The 19005-nt window shown below is 42.2% G+C and overlaps 1 protein-coding gene across 1 annotated transcript in view; it reads right to left on the reverse strand.

Moving 5' to 3' along the window:
- The window catches only part of lrp1ab (low density lipoprotein receptor-related protein 1Ab), a 408853-nt gene that overhangs the window by 242878 nt on the left and 146970 nt on the right, over nucleotides 1-19005 (reverse strand). The window contains exon 3 of the mRNA XM_034172428.1: nucleotides 11299-11436. Coding sequence (XP_034028319.1) covers nucleotides 11299-11436 — 138 coding nt within the window. The remainder of the gene's footprint in view (nucleotides 1-11298; nucleotides 11437-19005) is intronic.

A 19005-nucleotide genomic window follows, 5' to 3' on the forward strand; every position in this document is an offset into this window, starting at 1 on the left:
GTGGTGCAATTGAAGGTGCTATATTATTTTTTCTTTTTGAATTTTTATGCTTAAATAGATTTTTGCTAGTTATTGGTGGTCTGGGAGCAGGCACCGTCTCTATGGGGATGGGGCAACGAGGGGATGGCAGGGGGAGAGAAGCTGCAGAGAGGTGTATAAGACCACAGCTCTGCCTCCTGGTCCCAACGCTAGACAGTCACAGTTTGGAGGATCCCAAAAAATTGGCCAGATTTCTAGAAATGAGAGCTGCTCCCTCTAAAGTGGGATGGATGCCGTCTCTCCTAACAAGACCAGGTTTTCCCCAGAAGCTTTGCCAATTATCAATGAAGCCCACCTCATTTTTTGGACACCACTCAGACAGCCAGCAATTCAAGGAGAACATGCGGCTAAACATGTCACTCCCGGTCTGATTGGGGAGGGGCCCAGAGAAAACAACAGAGTCCGACATTGTTTTTGCAAAGTTACACACCGATTCAATGTTAATTTTAGTGACCTCCGATTGGCGTAACCGAGTGTCATTACTGCCGACGTGAATTACAATCTTACCAAATTTACGCTTAGCCTTAGCCAGCAATTTCAAATGTCCTTCGATGTCGCCTGCTCTGGCCCCCGGAAGACAATTGACAATGGTTGCTGGTGTCGCTAACTTCACATTTCTCAAAACAGAGTCGCCAATAACCAGAGTTTGATCCTCGGCGAGTGTATCGTCGAGTGGGGAAAAACGGTTAGAGATGTGAACGGGTTGACGGTGTACACGGGGCTTCTGTTTAGGGCTACGCTTCCTCCTCACAGTCACCCAGTCAGCCTGCCTTCCCGACTGCACGGGGTCTGCCAGGGGGGAACTAACGGCGGCTAAGCTACCTTGGTCCGCACCGACTACAGGGGCCTGGCTAGCTGTAGAATTTTCCACGGTGCGGAGCCGAGCCTCCAATTCGCCCAGCCTGGCCTCCAAAGCTACGAATAAGCTGCACTTATTACATGTACCGTTACTGCTAAAAGAGGCCGAGGAATAACTAAACATTTCACACCCAGAGCAGAAAAGTGCAGGAGAGACAGGAGAAGCCGCCATGCTAAAACGGCTAAGAGCTAGTAGCTATGCTAAGCTAGCGGATTCCCAAACAGGGAATCCGACACTAGACAGGCTGTGGAGCAGCACAGGTAACGCACAACAACAGTGCTAAAAAATAAAATAAAAATAAAAATCCACTGGACAGGCTGTGGAGCAGCACAGGCAACGCACGACAACAGTGCTAAAACAAAATAAAAATCCACTAGACAGGCTGTGGAGCAGCACAGGTAACGCACAACAACAGTGCTAAAATAAAATAAAAATCAACTAGACAGGCTGTGGAGCAGCACAGGTAACGCACGACAACAGTGCTAAAATAAAATAAAAATCCACTAGACAGGCTGTGGAGCAGCACAGGTAACGCACAACAACAGTGCTAAAAAATAAAATAAAATAAAAATAAAAATCCACTGGACAGGCTGTGGAGCAGCACAGGTAACGCACAACAACAGTGCTAAAAAATAAAATAAAAATCCACTAGACAGGCTGTGGAGCAGCACAGGTAACGCACGACAACAGTGCTAAAACAAATAAAAATCCACTAGACAGGCTGTGGAGCAGCACAGGTAACGCACGACAACAGTGCTAAAACAAAATAAAAATCCACTAGACAGGCTGTGGAGCAGCACAGGTAACGCACAACAACAGTGCTAAAACAAAATAAAAATCCACTAGACAGGCTGTGGAGCAGCACAGGTAACGCACGACAACAGTGCTAAAACAAAATAAAAATCCACTAGACAGGCTGTGGAGCAGCACAGGTAACGCACAACAACAGTGCTAAAACAAAATAAAAATCCACTGGACAGGCTGTGGAGCAGCACAGGTAACGCACAACAACAGTGCTAAAAAATAAAATAAAAATAAAAATCCACTGGACAGGCTGTGGAGCAGCACAGGCAACGCACGACAACAGTGCTAAAACAAAATAAAAATCCACTAGACAGGCTGTGGAGCAGCACAGGTAACGCACGACAACAGCGCTAAATAAAAATCCACTGGACAGGCTGTGGAGCAGCACAGGTAATGCACGACAACAGCGCCCAAAAAAATAAAATCAAAATCAAAATCCACTGGACAGGCTGTGGAGCAGCACAGGTAACACACGACAACAGTGGTAAAAAATAAAATCAAAATCCACTGGACAGGCTGTGGAGCAGCACAGGTAACGCACGACAACAGTGCTAAAAAATAAAATAAAAATCCACTGGACAGGCTGTGGAGCAGCACAGGTAATGCACGACAACAGTGCTAAAAAAAAATAAATAAATAAATAAATAAAATAAAATAATAAAATAAAAATCCACTGGACAGGCTGCGGAGCAGCACAGGTAACACACGACAACAGTGGTAAAAAATAAAATAAAAATCCACTAGACAGGCTGTGGAGCAGCACAGGTAACACACGACAACAGTGCCAAAAAAAATAAAATCAAAATCAAAATCCACTGGACAGGCTGTGGAGCAGCACAGGCAACGCACGACAACAGTGCTAAAACAAAATAAAAATCCACTAGACAGGCTGTGGAGCAGCACAGGTAACGCACGACAACAGTGCTAAAATAAAATAAAAATCCACTAGACAGGCTGTGGAGCAGCACAGGTAACACACGACAACAGTGCTAAAAAATAAAATAAAATAAAAATCCACTGGACAGGCTGTGGAGCAGCACAGGTAACACACGACAACAGTGCTAAAAAATAAAATAAAATAAAAATAAAAATCCACTGGACAGGCTGTGGAGCAGCACAGGCAACGCACGACAACAGTGCTAAAACAAAATAAAAATCCACTAGACAGGCTGTGGAGCAGCACAGGTAACGCACGACAACAGCGCTAAATAAAAATCCACTGGACAGGCTGTGGAGCAGCACAGGTAACGCACGACAACAGTGCTAAAAAAAAATAAATAAATAAAAAAAAAAAAAAAAATAAAATAAAATAAAATAATAAAATAAAAATCCACTGTACAGGCTGTGGAGCAGCACAGGTAACACACGACAACAGTGGTAAAAAATAAAATAAAAATCCACTGAACAGGCTGTGGAGCAGCACAGGTAACGCACGACAACAGTGGTAAAAAATAAAATAAAAATCCACTGAACAGGCTGTGGAGCAGCACAGGTAACGCACGACAACAGTGGTAAAAAATAAAATAAAAATCCACTGAACAGGCTGTGGAGCAGCACAGGTAACGCACGACAACAGTGGTAAAAAATAAAATAAAAATCCACTGAACAGGCTGTGGAGCAGCACAGGTAACGCACGACAACAGTGGTAAAAAATAAAATAAAAATCCACTGAACAGGCTGTAGAGCAGCACAGGTAACGCACGACAACAGTGCTAAAAATAAAATAAAAATCCACTGTACAGGCTGTGGAGCAGCACAGGTAACACACGACAACAGTGGTAAAAAATAAAATAAAAATCCACTGAACAGGCTGTGGAGCAGCACAGGTAACACACGACAACAGTGGTAAAAATAAAATAAAAATCCACTGAACAGGCTGTGGAGCAGCACAGGTAACGCACGACAACAGTGGTAAAAAATAAAATAAAAATCCACTGAACAGGCTGTGGAGCAGCACAGGTAACACACGACAACAGTGGTAAAAAATAAAATAAAAATCCACTGAACAGGCTGTAGAGCAGCACAGGTAACACACGACAACAGTGGTAAAAAATAAAATAAAAATCCACTGAACAGGCTGTAGAGCAGCACAGGTAACGCACGACAACAGTGCTAAAAATAAAATAAAAATCCACTGGACAGGCTGTGGAGCAGCACAGGTAACGCACGACAACAGTGCTAAAATAAAATAAAAATCCACTAGGCAGGCTGTGGAGCAGCACGACAACAGTGCTAAAAAATAAAATAAAAATAAAAACGAAAGCGTTAGCAAGCTAGTTAGCTTGCCAACGCTGATGAAGGTTAGCTGATAAAAGAGCTCCGTCGCGATGCTTCGACCGTTAGAGGTCTTCTTTAGGCGTTGGAGCACGGTGAAAAAGTAAAAAAAAAAAAAGTAAAAAAGTCTTGAAAAAGACTGTTAATTCAAAGAACTCAAACAGCTCAGTTCAAACAGCTAACAGATACAGCAGAACACCCAGAATGCAGGTTCTGTCCTGGCCGTGGAACAACTGACCAGCTCTTGACTCTCACAGGGATCCTGAAGGGGGACTGGGAGTTTGCCCATCCAGTCTACATGTGTTTTGAGGACTTGGAGAAAGCATATGATCGGGTACCCCAGGAGATACTATGGGAGGTACTGCAGGAGTATGGAGTGAGAGGGTCCTTTCTAAGGGCCATCCAATCTCTGTACTCACAAAGCAAGAGCTGTGTTCGGGTACTCTGCAGTAAGTCGGACACATTTCCAGTGGAGGTTGGCCTTCGCCAGGGCTGTGCCTTCTCACCAATCCTGTTTGCAATATTCAGACTACTCTGGGTAGAGAATGAGGTCTTGCCCTGAGTGAAGGAGTCCAAGTACCTCAGGGTCTTGTTTGAGAGTGAGGGGACAATGGAGCGTGAGATTGGCTGGAGAATCGGCACAGCAGGAACAGTGTTGCATTCGCACTTCCATACTCTTGTGACCTAAAGGGAGTTGAGCCAAAAGGTAAAACGCTCCATCTACCAGTCAATCTTTGTTCCTACTCTCACCTATGGTCATGAGGGTTGGGTCATGACCGAAAGAACTAGATCATGGGTACATGCAGCTGAAATAGGTATGCTCAACAGGGTGGCTGGTGTCTCTATTAGAGATAGGGTGAGAAACTCAGTCATTTGTGAGGAGCTTGGAGTAAAGCAGCTGTTCCTTCACCTTGAAAGAAGCCAGGTGAGGTGGTGTGCATCTGGTGTGAATGCCTCCCTAGGTGGAGAGTCCTGGGGAAAACCCAGGACTAGGTGGAGAGATGAAGAGCCACTTTTTTTAAGGATCAGGCGAGTACTTTGGCACCCCCGTGGCCAGTGCCTTCAAGACCCCAATGTTTTTTCATTTGCATTTGATAGAATAGGGCCTATATTTGTTGATAACATTGAAATGTGGTTGGGGTCTTGATGGAGCAGAGGGTTATGGGCGTTTAAATACAGCCAATTTTGCAAAATAACCAGACTTTGAGCTCCCCCTATATTCAGTGCCTTCGATCCTCCAACCAAATATATATAAGATGAAAGAGTTTGCCTCCCTATGTCATTTGATAGTTAAACTACCTTGGGGACTTGATAGCACTGAATGTTACACCACCTGAAAGATGGGAATTTAATAAAATATCAGTTTTTGCGTATTTTTGCCTTGAACTTTGATGACCCCTGGCAAGGTCACCGTTTGGTTTTCGGTTGAAAAATTTTGGGAAAGTTCGTTTCTTGGTAGGTTTCATCTCTGAGCCAAGTTACTTTGAAATCCGAGTCGCCTTGAATCACACCCTAATGTAAACCTGCCTGAACTTTAAAAATATTGTATGTTAATGCCTCAGTATCCTCCAGTCAGAGGTGGTTAATGCCGCCAGTTTGGGGTCCCCTACGTGAGCTGTTGCCCCGCGATCTGATCTGAGAAAAGCGTCTGAAGATGAGGATAAGGATCAAAAATGTTATAGTATATCACTAAAAATTTTAAGCAACTAACTTTAAACTTGAGATATGGCCCATTAAAGTTTTGGCGTCATCAACGCCAAAACTAAGTGCTCTTCTTTTTTCTCTACTTTCAGTGCTTTGAAAAATCACTTAAAATATCTATAGAAGACAATACATTCACATTACATGCAACTGAGGGCAGATTTTAAATATTTTCTCTACATTAATAAAGAATATGAGTCTTGCTGGCCAGTCATGGCTGAATATTGCTACAAAATTATAGTAAAGTAAGTCCCTTCAGTGTCGCACTTGTTCTCATTTGAGGTTGCCACAGCAGATCCGAGGTGGATCTGCATGTTGATTTGGCACAGCTTTTACGACTGACGCACTTTCTAATGCAAGTCCATATTGGAGAATGGGTGTTTTTTGTTGGGGGGTGGGGTGAACCTTCTGCACTGATAACAAGTCACCTTAACCTCCTTGCCACACCAACTTACTACAAATTCTTAGTAATTGAATATATTCAAGATTTTAGCAGCTACCGAATACCATACCATAGCAGCTATAAGTTTGTTATTTGACATATTGAAAAGTTTCTGACTATTTTAAAGGTCAAAAGTGCATTTTCTGAACACATTTTGTAGAAAATGTACCTCTCAGTTCAACTAAATTAGATAAATACATTAAGAATCTGTTTTTATGTACAATCTGCTATCCATGAGGAGCAATTTGTGTTTCATGTTGATATTCAAACTTGAATCCCTTCTACCAAGAATAGGCCTCCCCAAACTCAGCCTGTTTGGTATTCTTTTTGGCTATCATTAGACATATTTTTTGGCCTTGCCACACACTACGAAAAGCATGTGGAATTTGATTTCAGAGCAATAAAATCCCAGCCTGACCTACCTTGCTGAAGTCCCCTTTCTAACCTCCCATCAACAAATTTGGCAGAATTACTTTGAGATACTAAGTGACAGAGTGTGCTTTCAGACATCAGTGCCCAGGTAAACATACACAACCCAGCAGTATGTACAACCAAACACAGGGATGCTTGTGAAGGGCTGAACTTTTCCCTGAACGGGGGAAACACAAACAGCCAAAACGTTCCAGGCACACTGCGCGTGTGTTTGTGCTTGCATGTTGGTGGGGTTGAAGTATTTCTGCAATAACGTGAGTGAAAGTGTGTGCACACGTGTGAGTGCATTAATGTTGAGGTGCATGTGTCTTGGCCAAGGCCTTATGGACAACAGCTGGGCTTGTGTCCTCAAAGATAAGCAGTACATGTTCTAACAAGATGACATCATCAGTGTGCTGTGCAAACGCGAGTCGAGCACTGGCGACCAGTGTGTCAGAATCAAAGAAATCAAACACCCACGCTGTCCAACTGTCCAGAACATTTCACTAACCCAGTAGTCGCCCTGCTCTTCTGTAACCATCATTTTGCTTTTTTTAATCCAGTGAAACTCTTAAAACAGATACATCGAGTTAGTGTGATTTTTCCTCCCATTTATTCTGATTTACAGTACTATGCACCTTCAAGTTTCTGTATAAATGCTGTGCTGCTGTTTTTTTTCATGAGTATGCCAGTAAGTCCAAATGTTTATTTTTATCCTCTGTCAACCCGTTTGTTTGTTTGTTTGTTTGTTTGTGAACAGCCTGTAACCTACAATTTTTCATATATCATTGGCAAGAATTTATTAAATTTTCAAGGTCATAGGTCAAATTCAGGAAAAATCTTGGAAAATCCCTATGTGAACTGTGAACTCCAGCAATTTGGCTGTCTGTTTCAGCAAGGAAAGGTTTACTGGTACTGGGCTGGCATCCTGGATGACGCTGTGATCTCTGTGGTATAAATGCATTGCTGACTACAGCAGTCGGAGTGCCTGGGTTTGGGAGTGCCCTGGATCGAGACTAATATCTAGGCTTTCAATGACTTAACTTCATCACAAGTGTATCATTATGCTGTATTAAACTGTACAGAGATTCAATTATCTCAGCGATGACATTCTCGTATCTTGGTCATCGGACTTTAAGAACATCTGAGAAGAGCTTCTGGAGTCATGCGTTCACTGAACACGGGTGTTATGCAATGCAGATCTTTACAGGAGAATGAAAGGTTAGGTTTTTAGGGTCATGGGGTCTCATGTACAAAGTCTGTGTACGCACTAAAACCTGGCATACGTCCGACTCCACGCTCACGTTCAGATGTATCATAAGTGAAATGATTGTGGAAATGTGTGGTGCGTCACGCAAAAATACTGGCTGGTGTACGCATGTTTCTATAGCTATTGTGCTATCTCTGACACATGGATGTGATGCTGGAAACTGTTAATAGTGGGAAAACAAGAAGTCATCAGATTGACGTGCACACCAGAGACACACTGATGAACAATTAACACACCCATATGTTTGCAATTATATGGGTGGATATAAAAGCATGTGCAGCGTGATGCATAAAATGGCACCAACAGTGGCTGCGTTAACGTCAGAGGACCTTCTTACAAATGACGATAACTGGATCACAAACCGATTTCTATTACCAAGGTCACTGTTACTGGAGTTGCGCACAGAACTGCAGCTAACCCAGAGTGCAATACGGCGACGGGGTTGTCTGTGCTCACACAGTTGCTGCCCACGATGGGCTTCCTGGCGGCAGGGGTATTCCTGCAGGAGCTTCAGACTTCAGACAACTTTATTGATCCCAAAAAAGGGGCAATTACGTTTACACTCCAATTACCTCAGACAAGATACAGCAATTAATCCACAATTATTACTTGTTTACCGTAATAATGGCACACATCAAAATGAAAGACAACACATATACATTTGATATTGTTTATGTGCACTGAACTTGAAGTAGTCCGTCTTCCGAATTGGGTCAAAGTGGGTGAAGGCCGCAGCAGGAGGGGCCCACGCCGCCCAGCCTGGGGGTTGAAGGCTGCAGAAGTAAAAAAAACGCGCTGCCTTCGAGGTAGCAAGGAGAAAGCCAGAGTGGGGGGAGTGGAGAGACATGGGGGGAGATGGAGGGAGGGAGACATGCGTCGTGTGCAGATGAGTTAAATTTCTGTCAATTTCTGTCTGTGTGTGTGTAAAGTCTGACAGTTTCTGTCCGTGTGTGTGTAAAGTCTGATGTTGCTAGGCAACAGCAGGCTGGGGGGGGGGGGGCGAATTTCTTCACCAAGGCTGTAGATCCTTCTGAGGGAAGAGCAGGGCATTTGGCCTTCAGGAGCCGATAAGGCTGCCATATTGATGTTTGGCGGAGAGATACAGAATTCTATTTACTGCACCCCTGACCATCGAGAGTCCAAATTTATGAAGAATATTCTCTGGTCCTCAGCAGTACAATTCCTTTGCAATGCAGTGATTTGCTCCGAGATTGAATCCATTTTGCATTTGAGTTCAAGAGTTCACGCAGTCTGAGATTACACAGCATTGCCCAACTCATTATTCTGGAAGCAGCCGTCTTGCTAATATTCCTGTGGGTCAGGGCAGCGCACAAACCAATCAGCTCCAAACCTCCCATCGTAAAAGCGAATACGAATGAATCCTCAACGTCTTCCACAGAGAGTGGAGCCACATGTCACACTCCATTCTCTCAGCCGTCGAGAGCAAAGCCCGCTGGGTAGGTTCCATCAGGACACGGAGGGTCCCCAAACCCTGATCTCCTTGTCAAAAACAAATGGTGTCAATGGTGTTGAGAGACCAGCTGATCAATTCCATAGTTAATCCAAATCATAATTTGAAGAATTCAGAGTCTGGTGAAGCTGGGACTTTGAAGGTCAGAGCAGAGATAGAGAGAAGAAAGGAGGAGAGGAGAGGGGAGGAATGTGACCATCCTTGCCGGAGTCCAAGCTGTTTAAGCCGGCTGACTCATCGGTCAGGAGCGTGCCAGTCAACCTTGAGCCGAGCCATGCCAGCTGTGCGGAACACAATCATCTGAATGCCATCCAGGTACATCACATTCCAACATTACAGTGCATTTTACAGCGGGAGCCGGTTTCCCTAATGTAATCGGCGCTATTAATTGCACATATAAAGGTGCCATCACATGACAAATTAGTTTTTTGTTAATAGGAAACTTTTTTATTCCATCATTGTTCAAATCATATGTGATGTGCAAATGCACGTCAGGTTGGAGGCTGGCACAGCGCGTGATGGGGGGCTGGTTGGTGGTTAAATAGTTTGTCTATGTAACTGTTCCAAATGATAACCAGCACATTTGAGCATGTGCGCATTCAAATATGTTTTTTATTATTATTATTATTAATATGTTTTCTTTTTCTTGATGGTGGAACTAGAGAGCATCTTAACAAGCCCCCGACTGTGTTCAGTGTTTGCCAATAAAAGCGTGTAATGTTCATGTCACACACTGTCAGCCACCGTGCACCTAATAACTTTTTACTTCAGTGTGTGCGTGTAGCTTAGTTCAGCGTTTACACACATGGACGCTTTCATTTAATTTTCGTTTAACATTGCGGCAAGCTGCAGGAAAGAACAGCAATCAAGTCACAGCATTCATTGTTTTTGCACATTATCTCCAAAAGTTCTTCAATTTTTACACACAATAACATGTTTCACCTTGTAGACTTCCCACTGACAAAGGTTAATTCTTCACATTACTGTATGTATTTGCCTGCCCATCAATCCAAAACATAAAGATATTTATTTTACAGTGACTGAGAAATCCTCATAGTGCTAAGGAGATGAGCCCAGGCAAAATGAGTTTTCCTTGAGCAGTGACAAAAAAACAAACAAACAAACAAACAAAAAAAAATCAAACCAATTATCAAACTACTGACAGTTATTTTTCTGTTGAGTAAATAACTGATCAGTTTGAGTTGCAGTACAAAAAGTTATTGGTGTCAATATTAAAACAAAACTATAGTTTAAACAGTGACTAAAAGAATAAAAAAATAAAAGTCTGCCATTAATTAATCATAAATAAAACTAATCACTGCAGGTTCTGTCATATTCAGCAGAGTTCAGTTAATCATTTAAAATTTCCAAAAGAGATGAGGTGATGCAACATTACAGGTATTGTTTGAGAACTTTACAAACAAAATCTTGTGCCAGGACTTTGGTCCACTGAGACCTCAGTGTTGACTGACTATATTTGTTCAACTGAGTTCCAGGAAAGCGTATTGATAAGGAACACTAAACTCTTCAATGTCAATAAGAAGGAAGCAAAAACATAAATGAAACAGACACATAAGAGTAGCAAAAGAATCGGTCCTTTAGAGAATCAGTCCTTTGTCTGCTGCAACAAAGACAGACACTATGGACACAATATGTACCGTCTCTCATTCTTCTATCATGTCTAATTAATAAAAGAGGATTTGATGGAATTCTTCAGCAGCCGCATTGGAGCTGAAAGCTTGTGTTCCCACAGGGATTGGACCAACAGCCTTGCAGCTCAAATGGTTGATAAATTAATGACTTTTTCCCGAAGAAAGACGAATTCCATTGTAAAGCAGGTCTACTCATTAAAGGACCTAATAGAGGAGATTATTGGGGACAGATTGTAGTTTTTGGACAGGAAGACAATGACATGAGGTTTCTGTTTGGAATGGTGGGTGGCAGCAGCTCGTTTTGACCCATAAGAGAGGACAACACTGTGACAGAGGAAATAAAGAGACAAGACAATGGCATTTTGTGTTTATTACCTCTGCAGTGAGGGCCCTCATCCCAGCCGTCAGAACAGTCAGAGTTCCCATCACACAACTTGCTCATATGAATGCACACGTCAAGGTCCAGGCAGCCGTGCTCGTTAACAGGACACTGGTTCACTCTGTTGTGTAAGCCTGAAAAAAGAAAAGAAAACCATATCTGAAGATGTACAGCAGGAAAAAGATGATATTTTGTTGATGCACACATCAAGAAACACAATCTTGGAAGACAGACATTCATCCAGCAGCATTAACTAATGTATGAACAACATTTTTTGTGACTGGCTGTTGCATAAAGCTGAGATGAAGAAGGTATTCATTTCTTAAGGTAAAAAAAAAAAAAAATCTAAATCGAGATGGATTCTGACATGTTAGAATGTGGCCACTGAGAATTTTCACTTTTGTCTTGTTCCTGGGTTAAAACCATAATTTCCAATCAAAAGAGAAAAGAGTGGTCTTGACCTCCAAACTTTGGTTTTGTGGTCAGGACAATGAATTTGCAAATTAACCAGTTTTCGCATTCACTGAGTGGTCACTACTAATTTCTGGAAAAGTTAAGTCCATTTGTCAGAGTTGTGGTCATCATATTTTCTTTTTGTGATCATGTCAAAAGGGTTCAAACATCATTTCAAACATAATTCAATGTTGACAAAGCAATTATATTTATGAAAACCTTCCTCATTTGTACAGATTGAGCAAGAACTTTAAAGAACAGGAGAGTAATTTACTGAGGTTTGAAGAATCACCTTTGTTCATGAATATTTCACTCTTTAATCAAAGAAAATTAAACAACCTTGTGGAACATTCCGGAAATGTGTAGAATACCAAAGAATGTTCTAGAATCTTAGAGAAAACCCACAAGAATCTCATGGAACTTTCTAGAAAATACCAGAAATCTGTAGGACAGCGAAAAATTTTCTAGAATCTTCTGGAATTTTCCATAATGGTTGACAAACAAGTTCAGGAATATTCTTGAGAGATCAAGAAGATTCCAGAATGCCATCATGAAAGACTGAGAAAGTTCTGGGGTGTTACATGACAAATATTTAAACAGGGGTTCATAGGCCAGCATTCAGTCAAGCTCGGACTACCTGAGAAGATACACCAGAAGAAGAGAGATGGCATCAAGAGGCTGCAATCATTCTCCAGATAAATTCTGTTACATCTGTGGCCAGTTCATCAAGAAAAGAGCAAACAAGTTTTCTGTGACCGCATCCAGCAAAATGTGTGAAGCCTACAAAGCTTATTTTGGAATGCCAGTTGGAGACCAAGATAAGAACTGGGCACCTCACTGAGCTTGTGAATATTGCAAAAAAACACTCGTTGTTGTGACATTTCAGGACTGTTCAGTGCAATTGGAATTGCATGTAATCCAAATGAGTGGAGACTCTTCATTGTGCTGTGCTACTGCACAATGGGAACAAGTATCAATCACTTCCTTTGGCTCATTCAGTGCATCTCAAGGAGGATTACAACAGTGTCAAATATCTGCTGGAAGCTTTGAACTATGATGAGTATGGATGGGATGTCATTGGGGACTTCAAAATGGTGGCATTTTTGATGGGACTCTAGGGAGGTTTCACCAAGTTTCCCTGTTTTCTCTGCCTTTTGGGCAGTAGAGACAGGGCAGCACATTAGCATCGGAAGCAACGGCCTGAAAGGACTGAATTCTCAGTTGGAAGCCGTAACATTAAACATGAGCCATTGGTGGATCCTCACAAGGTTTTGTTCCCTCCTCTGCCCATCAAACTGGGTCTCATGAAAGAATTTGTCACAGTGCTTGACAAAGAGTCTGCAGCATTCAAGTATCTTCAAGACTTTTTCCCAAAGCTGTCAGAGGCAAAAGTGAAAGCTGGTGTTTTCACTGGACCACAAGTCAAGAAAATCATAGAGTGCCCTGAATTTCCAAAGAAACTGACGGCAAAGGAACAGGAGGCATGGAAAAGTTTTGTTGATGTTCTCCATGGGTTTCTGGGCAACCACAAGGCTGACAATTATGTGGAACTGGTTGAGACTTTGGTGAGAAACTATGGCCAAATGGGCTGTAGGATGTCACTGAAGGTCCACATTCTGGATGCTCAACTTGACAACTTCAAGGACAACATGGGGGCACACACCAGAAGAACATGGGGAGCGCTTCCACCAAGACATAATGGACTTTGAACCCAGATATCAGGGATCTTACAATGAAAACATGATGGGGAACTACATTTGGGGTTTGATAACGGAAAGTGATTCGTTGCACCTTCACAAATCAAGGAAAACTGTTAATTTTTAACTTTGTAAAATTGTTTTCAAATGTTTGAAAATAAACTTTGCTGCAGTTATGTTCCGTATTTTAGTTTTATTGTGAAAAAGTCACAAAATTGTCAAAAATACCTGTTTTGAGGGGATAAAATTGCTGTGCAGCCCCCCAAAAAAATCAAAGTTTGGCATAAAAAAAGGGGCTTTTTCTATTGTTTTGCAATAAATGTAGTTGGAAAAAGACACTTATTTGCCAGGAACAAAAATCATGTTACACAGTGAATTATCATGATAAAAGTATGTCTCCCAATGATGTGGCATTATTATATTTGGGCCAACATGATACTATTCCATCCAAGAGTATTGGAATAAGAAGGCCAATTCATGAACATGAGTAATCTGGCATTTACATCAAGATGTCTTAAGGAACATAGAAGAACATAGTAGGGATGTTCCAATTCGACTGAAGTGACCAGAATCAGGTCCAATCAAAGTGGGGTTTTTTAATTGATCTTACTGGATAAATTTAACCTGAGTCAGTAGTTAAATGTGCATTTCCTCTCGCTTTGTTTCATATGTACTGTGCCAGAGAAGCGAACATGCAGTCAACAGTGCTGCCAAGTTCACAACAGAGCTGTGGTGCCCTTTTTAAAAGCACATTAACACTGTCTTTCACATGGAATATGCAACAAGTGTATTTTATTCCCATTGATCATCTACAGGGCATGTCAGTCTCACTCCATTTCATAAGCATGGTGCCAGCAGAAGCGCTTTGTCAATCAGTGCTGCACTCTCCTTTGCTTCAAATACACAAGTCTCTTTCTGACAGATGGCGCATGTGATTTTATCTTCCTACTGGCCAGTCAGGTAGTTCATTCCATATAAATAAGTACATTTTTCTCATCATGGTGGCTGGTTTCCTCCTGCTAACAAAGGTAGTACAGGTGCAAAGCCAGAGGGACAAGGGGTCTGAAGGAGCCGCCTTAGAGTAATAGCCCACTTTTGAAGACATTTTTTACAAACAACAACAACAATAATAACAATAATAATAATAATAATAATAATGTATTATAAAAACTAAAAAGTTGTTAAATCACTATTACTCTGAAATGTCCTACATAGTTCTACTACTACAATACTGCACTAAGTAGAATTCATATGTCATACAAAAATGTGTTTATTTAATTTGACTGACAGACAGACAGACAGACAGACAGATATTTCCTCCCAAAATAGCCCCTCTGTTTTCTATATGCCTGATACCATCAGATTTCAGAAGCTCAGCAGGTAGGTCCTGATTAGTACTGGGATGGGACACCTCTTAGGAAGACCAGAGACTGTGTGTGTTTCACCAGGTAAGATGAGTTGCGTCAGGAAGGGCATCTGGTGTTAACTTTATGCTAAATTCCAAAGCGGATCTGTACTGACTCTGATGTGGTGTCCCTGGGCAATGGGTGCTGAAAGACAAACAACTCTGTTTTTTTCGCGCCATCAAAAACATGCTCATTAAGGTCTGTTCCTTTCTCTGCCTCTCACCATAAATATAATCTATAGCAATATGGTGCACCCAGAAAGTATTCACAGTGCTTCACTTTTTCTACATTTTATGTAGAAAAAGTGATTTCATCCAAAGAGGATGAAATTCATTTTTGTCCTCAAAATTCCACACACAATACCCCATAAGGACAATGTGGGAAAATAAGGTTTTTTGAGATTTTTGCAAATTTATGAAAAAAAAAAACAAACAAACTAAGAAATCACGTGACCATAAATATTCACAGCCTTTGCCATGAAGCTCAAAATTGAGCTCAGGTGCATCCTGTTTCCACTGATCATCTTTGAGATGTTTCTACAGCTTAACTGGAGTCCACCTGGGGTAAATTCAGTTGATTGGACATGATTTGGAAAGGCACACACCTGTCTACATATAAGGCCCCACAGTTGACAGTGCATTAAAATTCAGTAAGGTATATCTTCTATTATACATTCCAAATCTAGGGTGGAACTCTACTAGAGTATACACCTAAATAAGGTACACCTAAATATCTAAAAAAAAAAAGAGAGAGACACAGCAGAGCCACTTAGGTGGCTGGGCTTGAGAACCAGGGATGGTAGGTTGAAAAGCTTTTTATCACATGGGATGTCAGAGCACAAACCAAGCATGAAGTCAAAGGAATTGTCTGTAGACCTCAGAGAAGGGTACAGAAACATTTCTGCTGCTCTGAAGGTCCCAATGAGCACAGCAGCCTCCTTCATCCATAACTGGAAGAAGTTCCAATCCACCAGGACTCTTCCTAAAGCTGGCTGCCTGTCTAAACTGAGCGATCGGGGAAATAGGGCTTTAGTCAGGGAAGTGACCAAGAACCTGATGGGCACTCTGTCAGAGCTCCAGCATTCCTCTGTGGAGAGAGGAGGACCTTCCAGCAATTCACCAATCAGATCTGTATGGTAGAGTGGCCAGACGGAAGCCACTCTTGAGTAAAAGGCACATGACAGCCCCCCTGGAATTTGTCAAAGGGGAAATGAAGGACTCTCAGATCATGGGAAACAAAATTCTATGGTCTGATGAGACAAAGATTCAACTGTTTGGCGTGAATGCCAGGCATCATATTCTGACGAAACCAGTCACCATCCCTAAAGTGAAGTATGGTGGTGGCAGCATCATGCTGTGGGGATGCTTTTTAGTGGCAGGAACAGGGCGAATAGTCAGGATTAAGGAAAAGATGAACGCAGCAATGTACAGAGACATCCTGGATGAAAACCTGCTCCAGAGTGCTCTTGACCTCAGAATGGGGCGACTGTTCATCTTTCAGCAGGACACTGAACCTACACACACAGCTAAGATATCAAAGGAGTGGCTTCAGGGCAACTCTGTGAATGTCCCTGAGTGCCCCAGCCAGAGCCCAGACCTGAATCTGATTAAAGCTCTCTGGAGAGACGTGAAAATGACTGTGTACCGACGCTCCCCATCCAACTTGATGGAGCTTGAAAGGAATGGGCAAAACTGCCCAAAGATAGGTGGACCAAGCTCGTGGCATCAAATTCAAGAAGACTTAAGGCTGTAATTGCTGCCAAACGTGCATCAACAAAGTATTGGGCAAAGGCTGTGAATAATTATGTGATTACTTTGTGTCAGGGATTTGGCCGGGACAGGGCACTGAGCCCTTGTTTTTGCCCGTTTTGTGGTTTTCCGTCTGCTTCGGCTTTGATTTATCAGTAATTATTTTCATCATGAGTTATTCTGTTATCAATCAATCAATCAACATTTAATCATAAAGCGCTTTACAGCACCGACTGGTGTCCAAAGTGCTTAACATTAAAAACACAAATTCACTAAATAAAACACATATAGAATAAAATTTTAAAACAACACATAAAAAAAAAGAACATGTCACCTCCCCAGTAAGTGTTCAAAAGCCAGTTTAAATAAATAAGTCTTTAACTTAGATTTAAAAAGTAAAAGTGTGAGGTCAGGAATGGTACGTAACTCAAGAGGTAGCTAGTTCCACAGTCTGGGGCCAGCTACCACAAAAGCATGGTCAGCCCAGCGTTTATATCTTGACCTTGGAACATCTAAGTAAAGCTGACCAGATGCCCTTAATGTCCTACTGTAAGTGCGCAAAGTTAAAATTTCAGACAAGTAGGGAGGTGCAAGGCCATAAATAGCTTTAAAAACAAACATTAAAATTTTAAAATCAATTCTAAAACGAACTGGAAGCCAGTGGAGTGAGTACAAGATGGGCGTAATATGCTCACGTCTAAAAGTGTTTGTTAAAAGACGAGCAGCAGCATTCTGCACCATTTGGAGACGTGCAAGAGACGACTGCTTAATGCCTGAATAAAGTGCATTACAATAATCAAGTCTGGAGCTGATGAAAGCATGAATGGCTGTCTCAAGATCACGTCTACTGAGAAAGTGCTTTATTTTAGCCAAAAGACGAAGTTGGAAAAAACTAGCTTTGACAACAGAGTTTATCTGTTGATCAAACCTCAAACAGCTGTCAAATATCACTCCCAAATTCTTGGCAGCTGGTTTTACATAGTTAGCCAAAGCACCACAATTTGGTGTTACCACATTTGGTATGCCAGAGCGCTCAAACACCATGATCTCTGTTTTACCATCATTCAGGTAAACGAAGTTTTGGGACAGCCACTGCTTTACATCATGAATACAATTAAATAATGATGACAAAGCATCACTCCCATTAGTCCTCACAGGCAGATAGATTTGCAGATCATCTGCATAACAATGAAAGGACAGATTGTACTGGGGTATAACTGACCCCAATGGCAGAATGTACAAAGAAAATAGAATCGGCCCCAGGACAGAACCCTGCGGCACTCCACAAGATAGATGAGCAGTTGATGAGGAGAGGTCCCCAATCATGACAGAAAAGCTCCTTTCAGCCAAATATACTCAACAAAAATATAAACACAACACTTTTGGTTTTGCTCCCATTTTGTATGAGATGAACTCAAAGATCTAAAACTTTTTCCACATACACAATATCACCATTTCCCTCAAATATTGTTCACAAACCAGTCTAAATCTGTGATAGTGAGCACTTCTCCTTTGCTGAGATAATCCATCCCACCTCACAGGTGTGCCATATCAAGATGCTGATTAGATACCATGATTAGTGCACAGGTGTGCCTTAGACTGCCCACAATAAAAGGCCACTCTAAAAGGTGCAGTTTTATCACACAGCACAATGCCACAGATGTCGCAAGATTTGAGGGAGTGTGCAATTGGCATGCTGACAGCAGGAATGTCAACCAGAGCTGTTGCTCGTGTATTGAATGTTCATTTCTCTACCATAAGCCATCTCCAAAGGCGTTTCAGAGAATTTGGCAGTACATCCAACCAGCCTCACAACCGCAGACCACGTGTAACCACACCAGCCCAGGACCTCCACATCCAGCATGTTCACCTCCAAGATCGTCCGAGACCAGCCACTCGGACAGCTGCTGAAACAATCGGTTTGCATAACCAAAGAATTTCTGCACAAACTGTCAGAAACCGTCTCAGGGAAGCTCATCTGCATGCTCGTCGTCCTCATCGGGGTCTCGACCTGACTCCAGTTCGTCGTCGTAACCGACTTGAGTGGGCAAATGCTCACATTCGCTGGTGTTTGGCACGTTGGAGAGGTGTTCTCTTCACGGATGAATCCCGTTCACACTGTTCAGAGCAGATGGCAGACAGCGTGTGTGGCGTTGTGTGGGTGAGCGGTTTTCTGATGTCAATGTTGTGGATCGAGTGGCCCATGGTGGCGGTGCGGTTATGGTATGGGCAGGCGTCTGTTATGGATGAAGAACACAGGTGCATTTTATTGATGGCATTTTGAATGCACAGAGATACCGTGACGAGATCCTGAGGCCCATTGTTGTGCCATACATCCAAGAACAATACCTCACGTTGCAGCAGGATAATGCACGGCCCCATGTTGCAAGGATCTGTAC

The sequence above is a fragment of the Thalassophryne amazonica genome, chromosome 6 (genome assembly GCF_902500255.1).
Source record: "Thalassophryne amazonica chromosome 6, fThaAma1.1, whole genome shotgun sequence".
NCBI lineage: Eukaryota > Metazoa > Chordata > Actinopteri > Batrachoidiformes > Batrachoididae > Thalassophryne > Thalassophryne amazonica.